This window comes from Brassica napus, chromosome C4 (assembly GCF_020379485.1).
Source record: "Brassica napus cultivar Da-Ae chromosome C4, Da-Ae, whole genome shotgun sequence".
Classification (NCBI taxonomy): Eukaryota; Viridiplantae; Streptophyta; class Magnoliopsida; order Brassicales; family Brassicaceae; genus Brassica; species Brassica napus.
The window spans coordinates 31712172-31726521 of record NC_063447.1 but is presented as its reverse complement, the minus strand read 5'-3'; the positions used below and the strand labels follow the sequence as shown (position 1 = coordinate 31726521).

Below are 14350 nucleotides of genomic sequence, written 5' to 3'. Positions count from 1 at the left end.
TTGGTTGAGTGATTGTCTGAGTGGGCTTTTGTGTTGTCTCTTGGCCCATCTTTGTGAAGCTTGTCTCAGCTTTCATAATGTCGAAGCCCAATGATGAGTGTTCTGTTTCTTCTTGTTTTTCTGTTTCAGAAACAGAACACTCTGTAATCTTTTTCTGTTTCTGTTTCCAAACCATCTGTTCTTTGCCTTTACTGTCTACAAAAAGAACTAATCAAAGTGATATGCTTTTGTACTTGATACGAAGATCAAATGAACTCTTCTTTTTTCTCTTTACAGTTGCCAATTATTGTTATAAATTACAAAAGTTTCTTATAAACTTTTCAAGCCAATAAGTCAATGAGATACAGAAGAAGGAATTCTCTGGTTAGGATTCTCCGGTGGAAGTAGCTATAGGACTGACTCGACCTTCTTCATCCAACAGCTTTCTCTGCTCATCTTCTTGGTCCTCCTCATCTTTCTCCTTCCTGAGAATATCAACAAAAAAACGCGAAAAACATACTGATTATTGTTACTTGATAAAGCCATCACTGTAGAAGAGATAATTGAAAGAAAAAAAAAGACTGTACACTGAGTATATGATCAGTCCAATAGCTGTAGTAGCAAATGCCAAGTAGTATAGCCAATCAACCTGAAGATAAACACACATACATGGCAAATTGGTCTCGTCTGTTGGTTGCTAAGAGACAGAAAATGTAAGAAAATTTATATGAGTTACAAACCTTCTCATGATAAGCGAAAATGCGGATCAAAACAGCCCACATGTCTGATGTGAGTAACGAGAGGGTGAACATTGCTGAACCACTAGTCTGAGAAGATCATATCTCATGTTAATGTTCAGAGCCACTTGAACATGTAAGCAGAGAGTAAAGCCTGTTCTGTTTTCAGTTTCATTTCATACCTTGAGTAAAACCGGGAGTAATGAGTAGAAGAGAAACATCGAGACTGCGAATCGAAGAAAAAGAAAAGCCTGAAAGTGTAGAAACCATCAAAGTTAGCACTGATGAAAGAAATAGAAACAGAAAGGGAGACAGCAAGAAACTTACAGACTCAGCAGACCAATCAATAGCTCTGAGCTCACCGCGTTCAAATATGCATCTATAGACAAGTCAAGGAGAGCTTCCTTGAGAATATACACATATAAGTCTAATAAACATATGAAGGATACATCTGAATGGCACTAATGATTGCGCCGAAAAATCCCATGAAGGTCACAAGCTCAACTGTGTTTGCATTCTTCACAAGGAACTCCTAATAACAAAGTAACAAGGAGACTTGTTATAGTATCTGATTAACCATGAAAGCATTTTTGCAGAGACTTGTTTACCTCGGTGGTATTACTGACAGCATATAAGGTTGCTCCAGCTACCACAAGAATATCTCCTGTAACAGGATTACTTCCTCCTGAAAAAGGCCACCACTATAAGATTCTAAAATCAGAGTTTCTTGGGGGCAACGCTAAGTGCATGTTCTGACCTGGTCGACTCCCTGCGTGAACGTCAGAGAAGACTACCATGATAACACCAAGGATACATACAACCACACCACTAATCTTCATCAATCTGTATCTTGTTTTCAGGAAAACCCAAGTCAGCACCAAAACGCAAGGGATCGCCCAGCAGTCCAGTAGCATCACACTCGTCATCGATGTGTACTGATTAGCCTTCACCACTGCCAAAAGAAAAACATAACACTTCCACAGTTTCACACCACAACAGCAACAAGAATGTGACGTAAGTGAGAAGACTGTGTTAATAAGAAGACTCGCCAAGAAAGTTCCCCTCCACATCAGCTAAGGCAAGGAAGAAATAGTGATACCACTTGCCCTACAACAATGTTACAATCTTTATACTCCAATGAGAAGTTAACTCAGAGACATAAGAGTGAAGCTAGAAACTTCATGACTGACCTTAATTGTGGGTCTTTTATATAGCATGATACCTCCATAGACGATTGCCAGTAGCGTATAAGTGAGGAAAGATTGTGTTGTTGGAACATTAATTCCTAAGAAGAATTCAAGAATGAATAAAGGAGATGAATTTATCAAAACCCTGTTTCAAACCGATCATGAAGTTGCTGTTGGGTAATAATGGTAACAAACCATAAAAAGAAGAAGCTTTAAACCTTTTCTGGCGAGCTCGGAAGATGTAAAGACATTACAAGTACAGAGAAGGGATATGATCTGTCCCAATCCAAGTCCAATAAAAGTCAACTTCTTCTTTGTCTTGATCTCCTCGAGATTCAAACCCATTATGTTTTCTTCAGTTTTGTGTAAGAGGAAATGGGAATTAAAGAGCTTTTGAAAGAGAAAGAAGCTAAGGTTCTCCGGTGAGAGAGATCATGGTCGTGTATAGAGAGATCAGACAGGAGAGTGTTTGCTGCCTTCACGTTTTTCAATTACAGATCAATTTTGTTTTATTTAAATTTAGATAAATTTATAAATATTGTGAAAAAAAAAGAAAGATAAATTTATAAATAGAGAGTGAAATTTATAAATTTTACAAATGTTGCAAAAGCATTATCATTCCTAAAATATTATTTATCAACCAAAATATATCATTTATAAAATAAAAAAAAAACATCACTGATTGATAACAAATATATCATTTATCAACTGAAATAAATATGGTGATATTGATATGCATATAAAAATTACTGATCAAATTGAAAATGAAGTAAATAATTTGAAAATAAATAGAATTTTTTTAAAAAAATAAACGTGAAACGCGCGTAATATAAGAATCATTTACGTGAAAAGCCATGTTCGAAAACGCGGCCGCCTAGCCGCCTAGGCGTTGTTCGGAGCTCTACCGCACCGAGTATGGTCAAATCGGGCAACCTAGGCGCTGAACCGCGTAAATCCGCGTTGACCGCGTAATAGCCGCGATTGCCGCGTAATATCCGCGTAATATCAAAACACATACATTTTATTATGGCTTGTTACTAAAAGATTTTGTGTAATGTCCATTATATTAAAACCCAAAAAATAGTTAAAGCCCAAAACAAACAAATAAAAACTACATTTGGGGATTTTTTATCGAGCAATCCCTAATCTAAAATTCTAAATTATTGAGAAAGCAAAGGAGATTGAGAGTGGAGATGTCAAGCTTAGATTGAGAGTAAGTGACAAACTGAAACTGAATCGAGTTACCAAATAAATTAAGGTAATATCCTTGTTCGAGTGTTAGCAAATTAAGTTACGAAGCTATGAATTTTTTTTTCGTTCACTGGTGTTTGTTTGACAACTAGTTCTCTATTTTGACTTTTGATTAATTGTACTTGTCTGTTTTGCTTCTTCTTTTGTTCTTTTGTGTTTGTTGTCGTGAGAAACAAAGAAGACGCTTACGTTTTGTACTTCGTCACATACGTGCTTATACTTCATACATAATTTTTTTTTAAGGTTAAAAAGATGGACAATCCACCAACAGATGCACCTCGTCCTCTGAAGCGAAATTCAAATGATGTGGGATGGGAATTTGGAGTCTTATGTAATCCAAAAAATGTAGACAAGGTCAAATGCAAGTTGTGTGGAAAAGAATTCTCTGGTGGTATTTATAGAATGAAAGAACACATTGCTCATGTGAAAGGGAATGTCTCAGCCTGTCCTGTATCATCTAAAGCGGATCAAGAGAAGTGTAAGCAGGCAATTCTTGATGCAAAAGAGAAAAAGGGTTTGAAGAGGAAACATGAACAAGAACTGAGGGCAGAAGTGAACATAAACAAAGGCAGAAATGTTGAAGAATTGGAAAGAGAGTTGGGAACTCTTAAAAGTCCTCACTTCCAAGGTCCCATCGATCAGTATGCAACCTCCATAAACCCTGAAGCTTCTTTGGCTGCACAAGCACGACAGCAAAATATACATGACGCCATATCTAAGGAGAAGACACATGCTGTCCGTCAATACTGTGCTAGATGGATGTATGAGGCAAATGTTGCTTTCAACGCCATTGACAATGAAAGTTTCAGGTTGTTTTGTGAAGCTTTGGGACAGTTTGGACCTGGTTGGGTTCCTCCAAGTCAGTATCAGCTCAGAGGACCATTGTTATTTGAGGAACAAAAAAGGACCAAGGAAAAGTTGAAGAATCTAGAAGAAGAATGGGAAACAGAAGGCTGCTCAGTGATGACCGATGCATGGAGTGATATGAAAAGAAGAAGCATAATGAATTTGTGTGTCAACTCAAGGGGAGGTACATGTTTTCTTTCATCAAAAGACACCTCTAAAGATTCTCACACGGGGGAGTACATCTTCAATTATATTGACCAGTGGATTGAAGATATAGGAGCTGCAAAGGTAGTGCAAGTGGTCACTGATAATGCTACAAACAACGTGGCAGCTGCAAAGATGCTGAAACAAAAGAGACCAAATATATTTTGGACAGGTTGTGCTGCACACACTATAGATCTGATGCTCGAGGGAATTTCTAAGCTTCCGGGAATTGCAAAGATAATTGACCAAGCAAAGGCTGTTACGATCTTTATATATGCTCATCATACAACACTGTCCATGATGAGAACATGTACAAATAACAGAGATATCGTAAGACCAGGAGCAACAAGGTTTGCAACTTGTTTTTTGACTATGCAAAGCCTATACGACAAGAAGGCACAACTGATGAGCATGTTCGGCAGTGATGAGTGGCATAGTTGTAAGCATTCTAAGTGTCTGAAGGGTAAGAATACATTTGACACGATTATGAGTCATGGGTTTTGGAGTAGTGTGAATGTTGTCTTGAAGATCTTCAGCCCTCTGGTGAAGGTTCTAAGGCTGGCTGATGGGGAGAAAGTACCTTCTCTTGGATTCATTTATGGTGAGATTATCGAAGCTAAGAATTCTATCAAAGAAGCTTCAAATCATTTGGAGAAGAACTACCAACTTATCTTTCGAATCATTGATGAGAAAATGAAAGATAGGTTAGATACTCCTTTGCATGTGGCTGCCTACTTTCTCAATCCATATTATTTCTACAAAGATCCAGAAATTCAAAAAGACTATGAAGTCATGGAAGGATTCATATCTTGTGTAGAGACTTATTATCATGGCGACTTTGAGAAGCAAAATAGGGTTGTCAATCAGGAGCTTAGTCTTTACAAGAGCAAAAGTGGCTCATTTGGTAGAACTTTAGCACTCAAAGGATGCGAGATTAAAGATGACAAGTTTGATCCAGGTTTGTATGTTCAGATTGCTTGTCTTTCATTAACTTTTGATCTTTATTCATCAATACGAGTGATATGATGATTTTAGGGAACTGGTGGTCAACATATGGATGTGGTACACCAACTCTTCAAAAAATGGCTACAAGGATCCTTGCTTTGACGTCAAGCTCTTCAGGATGTGAAAGAAATTGGAGTTGCTTTGAAGGGGTTAGTTTATTAGTTCTCTTTCTCTAGGAATCTCACTATTTCTGAAATTCACAACTTTTTTTAATTGCAGATTCACACAAAAAAGAGAAATATGCTAGATGCCAATCGCTTAAATAGCTTAGTCTATGTGCAATTCAATGCAAAGCTGTTTAAGAAGCAGAAAAAAATCAGAGAGCAAAATGCTGATGTGATATTCGATGATGGTAATGAAGATACAGTGGAAGAATGGCTTTTGGGCCGTGTACCAGACATAGACAATGATCTTAATTTGCTACTTGTAACCCAAGCTCCAAGGGTAAGAGATTTATATGATGATGACTTTGAGTCTGAAGAAGATGAGGAATATGCTGTGGACATGGATTTTGAACCAGATGTATATCAAAATGCTCCTCTCTCTCGTGATTCATAATCTGCTAAGTAAGGTTAGTAATTTTATCTTAGTAAGGTTAGTATGTTAAGTTACAGGTCTTATAGATCTTATAGATCTTCGTTGTTTTATATCTTTTTATTTGTAGGTGTATGTCTTTTGTTGCAGGTGTATGCTAAGTAGTCTAACTCCTAACACATCTACCCAATTCATGGTGATTATTTGATCTGAGGACAAAAGGATGAAGACTTCGATCCTTTTTTGTATTTTGTATGTTCTCAAGATCAAGACAATCTATTTTGTGTATCTCATGAATTGGAAGTTTTTGTACTTTTTGAATTTGATGTGTAAAGGAGAAAACAATGTTTATCTATAAATTATATAACAAGTTATATAATTATGTCTAAAATTTTGTATTATCATATTTAAAATTAGCTAAATATATTATAAATATATTAAATTGTATTTAAAACTAGGTCCCGCGTATATCCCGCTTAATCTCCGATTTTTTGGTAACTCGCTAGGTCCGGAACTGCCGCCCGACTAGCGCCTGGCGTAATTCCGAACAGGGGTGAAAAGGATGGTTGGTAGAATATTTTAAAAACATTTGGGCCTACAATGGACTGAAACAGCATAGAGAACTGGAATACGAGAATACTAGAAAGTCGAACAAGGCCGATTAAAAGAGACCGAATAAGGTCAAATACGTAAACTAAAGACTTTGATTTGAGTTGACCTGGTTAGGCCAAAAATCATAGTGTGGTGGTGGTATTAAAGAATGTTTATCCAGAAGAAAAACACTTGACCATCGAAAAAATGATGTCGACAGAAAGCAGAAGAAGAACAAATTAAACATATCTTTGTCGAAGCAAGCGCGTTTGCGTTTGCGTCTCTGTCTCATCCATTAATATCTCTCTGTTCTTTCGCTCAAAGCTTCTCTGTTCCCGCACGTCTCTGTTTCTTCTCTCTTATCTCTCTCTAACCAACAAAACGGAACAACAAAACCAGCATTAGAAGAAACATATCATCACTATACGGAGTTTACAGGTAAATGTTCTCTTGTTTCATTTATATATAATCTCTAAATTTGGATTGTTGTTTTACGCGACAAGTGTCTATTCTTGATCATTCCTCTCTGTCTCTCTTTGCTTTTTAACACATACCCTTAGCTGTTTTCTCCTTTTTATCTCTGTTTCTTAAAATCACTTCCTCTTTTGTGGGTGTTTCGAGTTCTTTTTGAGTATGTATTCAATGGATTCTGATTATCATCGCCGTGGTCTTGCGGTAAGTCTTATATCCAAAAGCTTTCACCTTTTCGAATCTAGATGTTCAAACAGCTCGTGGGTTTGTGTAAAGGTCTTAACTTTAACCGTGAATCTCGAATCAATGCCCATATTTAGAATCTCCTTAACATCAGAAACAGTTTCTGTTTTGTTTGAAGGAACTTGCTTTGGCTCTGTTTTTGGCTCTGTTTAGATATGAAAAAGAAAGGAAAACCTTTGCGAGTGTAATGATGATAGTGATGACATTTTCAGGCGGACGATCGTTCACCAGTCTACTTTGTTCGGCTTGATAAACCGAGAGCTGTAGACGATCTCTACATAGGCAAGAGAGAAAAGATGCGTAGGTGGTTGTGCTGCGCTTGCCACGTCGAAGAGCCTTACCATGCTTCTGAAAACGAGCACCTGAGAAGCCCTAAGCACCATATTGATTACGGTAACTGCTCTCTTTTGCTCTCAAACAAACTATTTATGATTCCTTTGGTGCCAACATGTTTGATGATTCTTTGAAGGGTACAATAAAAGAGCACCTGTTGCTTTGAAGCCAGCTGCTTTAAAGGAGCCACCATCCATCGACGTCCCTGCATTGTCATTAGATGAGTTGAAAGAGAAGACAGATAACTTCGGATCAAAGTCTTTGATCGGTGAAGGATCCTACGGAAGAGCCTACTACGCAACTCTGAAAGACGGCAAAGCTGTAGCAGTCAAGAAGCTTGACAACGCAGCCGAGCCTGAATCAAACATCGAGTTCTTGACTCAAGTCTCAAGGGTCTCTAAGCTGCACCATGAGAATTTCGTCCAGCTCTTTGGTTACTGCGTAGAAGGGAACCTCCGCATACTCGCTTATGAGTTTGCAACCATGGGGTCTTTGCATGATATCTTACACGGGAGGAAAGGTGTCCAGGGAGCACAGCCAGGTCCAACTCTTGATTGGATCCAACGGGTGAGAATCGCTGTTGATGCAGCAAGAGGGCTTGAGTATCTACATGAGAAGGTTCAGCCTGTGGTTATACACAGAGACATTCGTTCCAGCAATGTGCTTTTGTTTGAAGATTTCAAAGCCAAGATTGCTGATTTCAATCTGTCTAATCAGTCTCCTGACATGGCTGCTCGTCTTCATTCGACAAGAGTCTTGGGAACGTTCGGTTACCATGCACCGGAGTATGCTATGACTGGTCAGCTGACGCAGAAGAGTGATGTTTACAGTTTCGGTGTGGTGCTTTTGGAGCTTTTGACTGGTAGAAAGCCTGTTGATCATACAATGCCTCGCGGCCAGCAGAGTCTTGTCACTTGGGCCACTCCGAGGCTAAGTGAAGACAAAGTGAAGCAGTGTGTTGATCCTAAACTCAAAGGAGACTATCCTCCTAAAGCAGTTGCAAAGGTAATATAAAAGTTTTCATCTCTTACCTGTGTAACCACTCACTTTTGAAGCTAATTATGAAATGTTTTCTCCTTCTTGTGTCTCTTAGCTTGCGGCTGTTGCAGCGTTGTGTGTGCAATATGAATCAGAGTTTAGGCCGAACATGAGCATTGTGGTAAAAGCTCTGCAACCGTTGCTGAGGTCATCAACAGCAGTACCTGTTCAATCACAGGGGATATGATTCTTCTATGTAATAATGAGAGATTGGTTTTCTGTTTTCATGTGTTTGCCATATCATATACAAATATGTTCTTCAAAAGTCTTTTTGTCGTCTCTTCTTCTATGTTTGCTGGAGTTGTTCGATTCTTATAAAAGTATTCTATATATTTGTGTTTTTTTCCTCTTTGTCCTAACAGTCTTAAGAGCGGAAAAGTGACCTGATATTTCGCAAAAAACCAAAGAATACAAAATGTTATGTATCACTTAAACAAGTTTGCTCAATCTATCTTAAGACAATACACATCTATAGACAAGAGGTTCTTCCATGAACTTAAAACCGACTCTTGAGAGAATCAAGAGTTGGGTCTCATCAAAATTTGCTTCACTATGCAACCTGGAACATACTCCTTGTGAGTTCAAAAATCCTGCAGCGACAAGGTACAAAAGTAGATGATGACTCTCCTTATTAATAACATTCAGCTTATACTCTTTTTTAGTGGAAAGATGCACATTTTCTGCAACCTAGATTTGGTTCTAGAGGTTTCTTTGGTAAGAATCTATCTGATTAGATAATGGATGATATTTTAGAGCTTGAAAGGTGAGAATTTGTTACCTATTTTTAAGAAACATTTCATCTGGGAAGAAGCGGTGTTCTATCGTCTGATTCACCACTGTGAGTAGCCTGAACAGAGACGGTGACAAAAAGACAATGATCATTAGTGTCAGACTTAGGTTGGGACATGTTCAAGAACTGGCTTCACAAATTTATTGTTATTCACCTCTTCATTTGCTCCTGCGGCCATGTTGATGAATGAATCATCAGCCCTGAAGGAAATAACAAGGAAAAGAAGTTAAATGGTGTAGGTACGGCGATGTCTGAACAAGATTTGATAAAGAAGTATGTATACTGTCACTAACCTGTGAGTATCCTTTGCATTGCTTAATTCTAGGCTCCCGTTCTGTTGTTGCTCGTCTTTCACTTTGGCAAGTGGTGAAAAGAACTATACATAAATGAGACGATAAATAAACAACACAGAAATGAGTTTGTTGAGTTTGATTCAGCAGGGATATGGTTCATATGAGGTTTACCTGGTGCATTGAAATGAAAACGATAGATATCCCAAGAAGGAAGTTCATGGTTATAACATGTCCAAAGAGTGCTGCAGATGCTATCCCGGTAAAGATTGTGGCAACTGTGGATGAATATTTCTTCAAGATTGTATCTGAAAAGCATCAGAGATATGTTAACAAATACTCTTAACTACATATAACAAAATTCACAATCTCCAGATATAAACTCAAGCAAACTAAGACATAAGCTAAATGGATCTAACAAAACTTAGTTTAAGTAATTACCTGCATATTTGAAGAAAAAGGAGGATAGGATCCCTTGTGCTGCGTTGTTCATTATTAGAAACACGGTTGCCCTAGAATGTCCTTGTAGGATGTCAAAGCTTTCAGGACCTGTCAATGATAAATTTTGTAAGCAATGCATCGTGAAGTTCTCAGGATTATCTACTAGGATTTTCAGAAGCTATCATGGTGCTAAAAACGTATTATTTTCTTCCGACACTTCTAAAACAAATGCAAATACCTTTATATATAACAGATGCTAGTATGCCAAGAAAGTTGAATATCGCACCATAGCCATAGAGAAACAAGTTCTGCAACAGAAAATAATGTCAATCAGACGACAATTACACACACAAAAAAAGACAAACGAAGAAGAAGTCAACACAGGTGTAGAACACCATGATCTTAGAATTTGACATTACTAAGAATCTAGCTATGTACCCTAATATGTGGAATTTTAGCCATAACAGAGCTAACAAGATCAGAAAACAGAACAAAGAGTTCAACAGCCCAAGGATTTCTGCTTCTATTTCATTGATAACACATCATTTTCAAAAAACATAACAAGTAACCAAGCACACAAAGTTTCATGTTACTACACACATATCAATCCATGATGCAGGATTAAAAATTGCATCAGGACTATCTAACCTGAAGATAGATGCTTGTGTCATACTGACTCTTCAGGGCATACTCGTTGAAGACAGACGCCATCGATGGGACAGTAACCTGCACGTGAATTTTAAAAATTAGTCTCTAGCATGATTCTTGAATAAGAACTTTCCATAGTGCATCAAATCAATGAAGAAGCATGAGAAAGCAGATTATGTGCACGGAACCACTTTATATATTCAACTTCAAGATGAGCAAATATAAGCACAGGAAAAAGAAACTTACAAAGATAAAGGTACAGATGTATGCACCCGTAGCAAGAGGAATGCCAATGGCAGTAGCACCTTCAGGAAGAGAGCGCAGTTGATTTACACTAATCCCTATCAGCAACAGAGCAAGTGCCTCTCACTACAACAAAAACAAAGATAAGCAGCATGTGAGCAATATAATTATGAAAACAGATAAAATCCAAACGAGAATAAGAGGTGTAATTATGGATGGAAGGCTACACAAAACTTCCACAATAATATTTTCTGATACTGAAAACCAGACATATGCACATATAAAAATAAGAATATCTGAACCTCACCTGAATGATGGAAAACCGCCGCTTCATCACCATCTTCAATAGAACAGCAATGACAAGAACCTTTAGATTGCTAAGCATCTTTACAGTAGCAGGATTGAAGTATAGCTGGCACAGTAGAAACTTTCAGTATATGAAATAAAAATACATGAAAGAATGAAAGATAGAACCAAATAGTATAAGAATTAGAAGGAGAGCTCTGCAATGCACAATGTAAGAATAATGTTACCAACTAGACTCAAACATCTATCACCAAAAGACAACTAGTTTTATAACGCAATGACTAGCAGGTCTTACGGACGCATTTAAGTAGCAGGATTATCCTAAGAAAATGGTGATCAGTCATTTGTTTAGAGTGCATTTAAGTAGTGTCTGACTAGGAAATTCACAAAATACAGAATCAACAAAATTGGAATTAACAGAACACCACAGGACATGCCATTCTCATAAAGCCAAAACCTCAGACAGTAGATCATATCCCTACATTTCAGAAGCTTAATTAGACTAACGTATGCCAAAATGAAAAAAAGAACAAGTGGATGTACCTGCATTGTGAATTTGAGATAGTTATTGATAGCATACAACAGGGCTGGAACAGCAAGAAGCAAATTGTTTCGAGCTGCCTGCAAAATAGACTCATGTAAATGCGATTTCCATTACAAATAGTCAACCAATTGAACTTAGAAGTTTCAAGTTATTAGAATAATATGTTCTGTCAGTAACATTCACATTCCACAATCTAACAAACCCAATGAACTGTGTAAAAAAAGTGATCCGCAGATGAGATATGTGTAAGCGATCAGGTAACAAAAGGTCAAGGAACTAGCTTCAAATGTGAGGATGTGCCCTAGGAAAATCCTAGTACAGACTCTTTAATTGACAAAGAAGAAGTACCTGGACAAATGTTGAAACAGATAGAAGTGGCTTCTCTCCAACTTTTTGGTGCTTGGCCTACAGTTTGAACACAAACCATTAAGTAGTAATAGATCCATCCTCAGAAAAGCGAGCGAGTCAACAATAGGTAACAATTTGGAAATAGAGAAATTGTCTTTATGCACAGAACAGAGTGGGATCCTTTTCACATTCAAACTTCAAAGTACAAGTTAATCAAGAAAAGGGAAAAGTTACTCGAGAAAATATCCAAATGAACTTCTGGTACTTTTCATCTCCTAACGCAGAAGAAACATCTAGCAACTAGTTTCTAAATACTAGAGTGTACATGTTGAAGTCAGTTCAGAAACAAACCTGGATTAAAAGCATCACAATCGCAAAAACAACTTTAGCAATTTCCGTCAAGAAGTTGACACTAATAGGACATGTACACCAACACAGGCTGGAAAAAAAAAGGGAAAGGTAAGTAACTTTTAAGTTATTCTGATATGTAAAATGTCATGGTCATGGAAGACAAGCTGAGATGGTTTTACCTACCTGTAGACCAACAAGCATGCAATCACCAACAACCAAAAGGACATTGAGGACGCGTTGCTTTGAGGTCACTCTAGTCTTATGATCATCATAAGCCCTCGAAATAGTTTTGCTACGACATACACTGCACACAACCTTCCCATTCATCTTTTTTATCTTGAACCAACTTATAGACTCTGAGCCAACCTGAATGAAACATGAAGTCACGACAAAGGTAGCAACTTTCAGTTGAATTTGAGCAAAAGGAATCAGTCAAATCAATCAATGTTGAGCTAAGTAACAGAATCAAAACAAGGATTCTCAAAACATCCACGATCAAATCTCAAAACAATAGAAACAGAGAGTTAAGTAGCAAATAGATTTCAAAATCAAAACTTGGATCTAAGCTTAACCTCACTTGACATAAACGATCAGTTTTATCGAAGCATCATCCCTCTAAAGTCACGATCTTCTCCCACATAACTCGAATTCCAGAGAGATGAAGATTGATTGATTGAAACAGTCGCAACTCGCGAGTACTCTCTCTAATTGCTTTGATTACACAACAACAACCAACATTTATTTGTTTAATTAAATAATAGTATAGTTTTGAATCTGCAAGGAAAAGCTATTTAAGAATGTGCCTAATTTTATATACTATTTATATTATAATTCATTTATTTCAACAAAAAATCGTTGCTTTGATGTGAAAACAAAAATTGAATTGCAATGTTAATGATAGCTATTTTTGAGAGATAAATCTAGTAACAATGCTTAGCTAGTTTGGATGATTATAATGATACAAACATCTTCATTTTTTATAACTATTAATTAGTCTTAGATATTCTTATAAAATGTTGCAATGAATATAATAACATTATAAGATACTAATTGACAATTATAGTGAATAATACTTACTTGAGAAATTTCTTATGATAGTCATTTTTAATTTTTTGTCATAAAAATAGACCTCCAATGAAAAAAAATGATCAAAATAAGTTTTATTAAAGGTAAAAATATATTTTTACTATAAGGTTAACTAATCTAGACTTATAGTTTAGAGATAAAGGTGTGGAATTTTGGGGATAGGGTTTCAAATTTAAAAAAATAAAAAATAAATATTAAAATTTTCAAAATAAAAAAGAGCTATTTTGGTCATTTTTTTCTTGAGGTCTATTTTTGTGACAAAAACTTATAAATTGCTATTTGAGATAATTGCCCATAATATTATACCATTTTATTTGAAGATCAGATTTTTAGTTCTAAATTAATAAATTGGGTTTGAGTTTTCTACTTGTACAATTCTGTTTAGCTTCGATTTCCCCTTTTGTATTGCCAAAGATAGCCACAATACTAAGTATTTTTTTCTAATAAGTGAGATCTTTATCATCATTTTCAATTTTATTACGCTAATTTGAACCCTTCAAATAATGGAAAAAGAGCTTCCCAATACTGTTCCTGATCAATCTCTTTGACGAACACGTCCGATGGCAAAATCTGACTGACCAATCACTTACCACTAGTAAGAATGAACGTCAAGCTTTTTAGTTCGCGACGTGGCATGGGGGTGCATGTAATGAGATGAATCAATAGCTCTATGCCGAAAATCCCTTAATTTAGTGGATCCATTGCCATGTTGTGCATTGTCTATTAAAAGAAAAAGGCCGCCATGCATCTGGGAGAATCTAGCAAGTTACCTGGTGCAATTTGTTTGATTATTAAGCAAGTTAAGAAGAAAGTCGTCAAGTTACTTGTCCTTGCATGATATGTATGATCGATCTTTCCTATCCATTATTTCCTATTGTCAAGTT

At 36.7% G+C, this 14350-nt stretch overlaps 2 protein-coding genes and 1 pseudogene across 5 annotated transcripts; 1 reads left to right on the top strand and 2 right to left on the bottom strand.

Moving 5' to 3' along the window:
* Nucleotides 1-243: 243 nt before the first annotated feature.
* LOC106436826 (solute carrier family 35 member F1) lies at nt 244-2410 on the bottom strand. The gene is made up of 11 exons (XM_013877772.3): nt 2122-2410; nt 1907-2001; nt 1766-1823; nt 1474-1668; nt 1325-1401; nt 1166-1248; nt 1044-1095; nt 899-967; nt 720-806; nt 567-628; nt 244-464 (listed from the first exon to the last, which is right to left on the bottom strand). Exons 1-11 carry the CDS (start codon nt 2246-2248, stop codon nt 365-367), a joined length of 1005 nt encoding a protein of 334 aa, XP_013733226.1. The 5' UTR covers nt 2249-2410; the 3' UTR covers nt 244-364.
* A 145-nt stretch (nt 2411-2555) lies between these two features.
* Nucleotides 2556-8768, top strand: LOC106436828 (PTI1-like tyrosine-protein kinase 3). Of its 4 annotated transcripts, none has more exons than XM_013877774.3 (4): nt 6520-7009; nt 7261-7441; nt 7518-8386; nt 8475-8768. In XM_013877774.3, the coding sequence occupies exons 1-4, from the start codon at nt 6968-6970 to the stop codon at nt 8604-8606; spliced, it is 1224 nt and encodes a 407-aa protein (XP_013733228.1). In that variant the 5' UTR covers nt 6520-6967; the 3' UTR covers nt 8607-8768. The 4 variants fall into 4 exon arrangements, 3 of the variants coding, with proteins under 3 accessions (XP_013733228.1, XP_048609670.1, XP_013733230.1); XM_048753713.1 differs by having other exon boundaries at nt 6521-6772; nt 7246-7441; XM_013877776.3 differs by having other exon boundaries at nt 6522-6772.
* Nucleotides 8769-8788: 20 nt separating this feature from the next.
* Nucleotides 8789-13130, bottom strand: LOC106436829 (annotated as a pseudogene).
* Between the last annotated feature and the right edge of the window lie 1220 nt (nt 13131-14350).

Excerpts from the sequence above, each read along its gene's own strand:
- LOC106436826 (XM_013877772.3), bottom strand. The coding sequence starts at position 2,248 with ATGGGTTTGAATCTCGAGGAGATCAAGACAAAGAAGAAGTTGACTTTT. Across the intron at positions 1,249-1,324 it reads CTGTCAGTAATACCACCGAG|GAGTTCCTTGTGAAGAATGC; the intron begins GTAAACAAGTCT and ends CTTTGTTATTAG. Across the intron at positions 1,096-1,165 it reads ATCATTAGTGCCATTCAGAT|ATGCATATTTGAACGCGGTG; the intron begins GTATCCTTCATA and ends ACTTGTCTATAG.
- LOC106436828 (XM_013877774.3), top strand. The coding sequence starts at position 6,968 with ATGTATTCAATGGATTCTGATTATCATCGCCGTGGTCTTGCG. Across the intron at positions 7,010-7,260 it reads ATCATCGCCGTGGTCTTGCG|GCGGACGATCGTTCACCAGT; the intron begins GTAAGTCTTATA and ends TGACATTTTCAG. Across the intron at positions 7,442-7,517 it reads TAAGCACCATATTGATTACG|GGTACAATAAAAGAGCACCT; the intron begins GTAACTGCTCTC and ends GATTCTTTGAAG.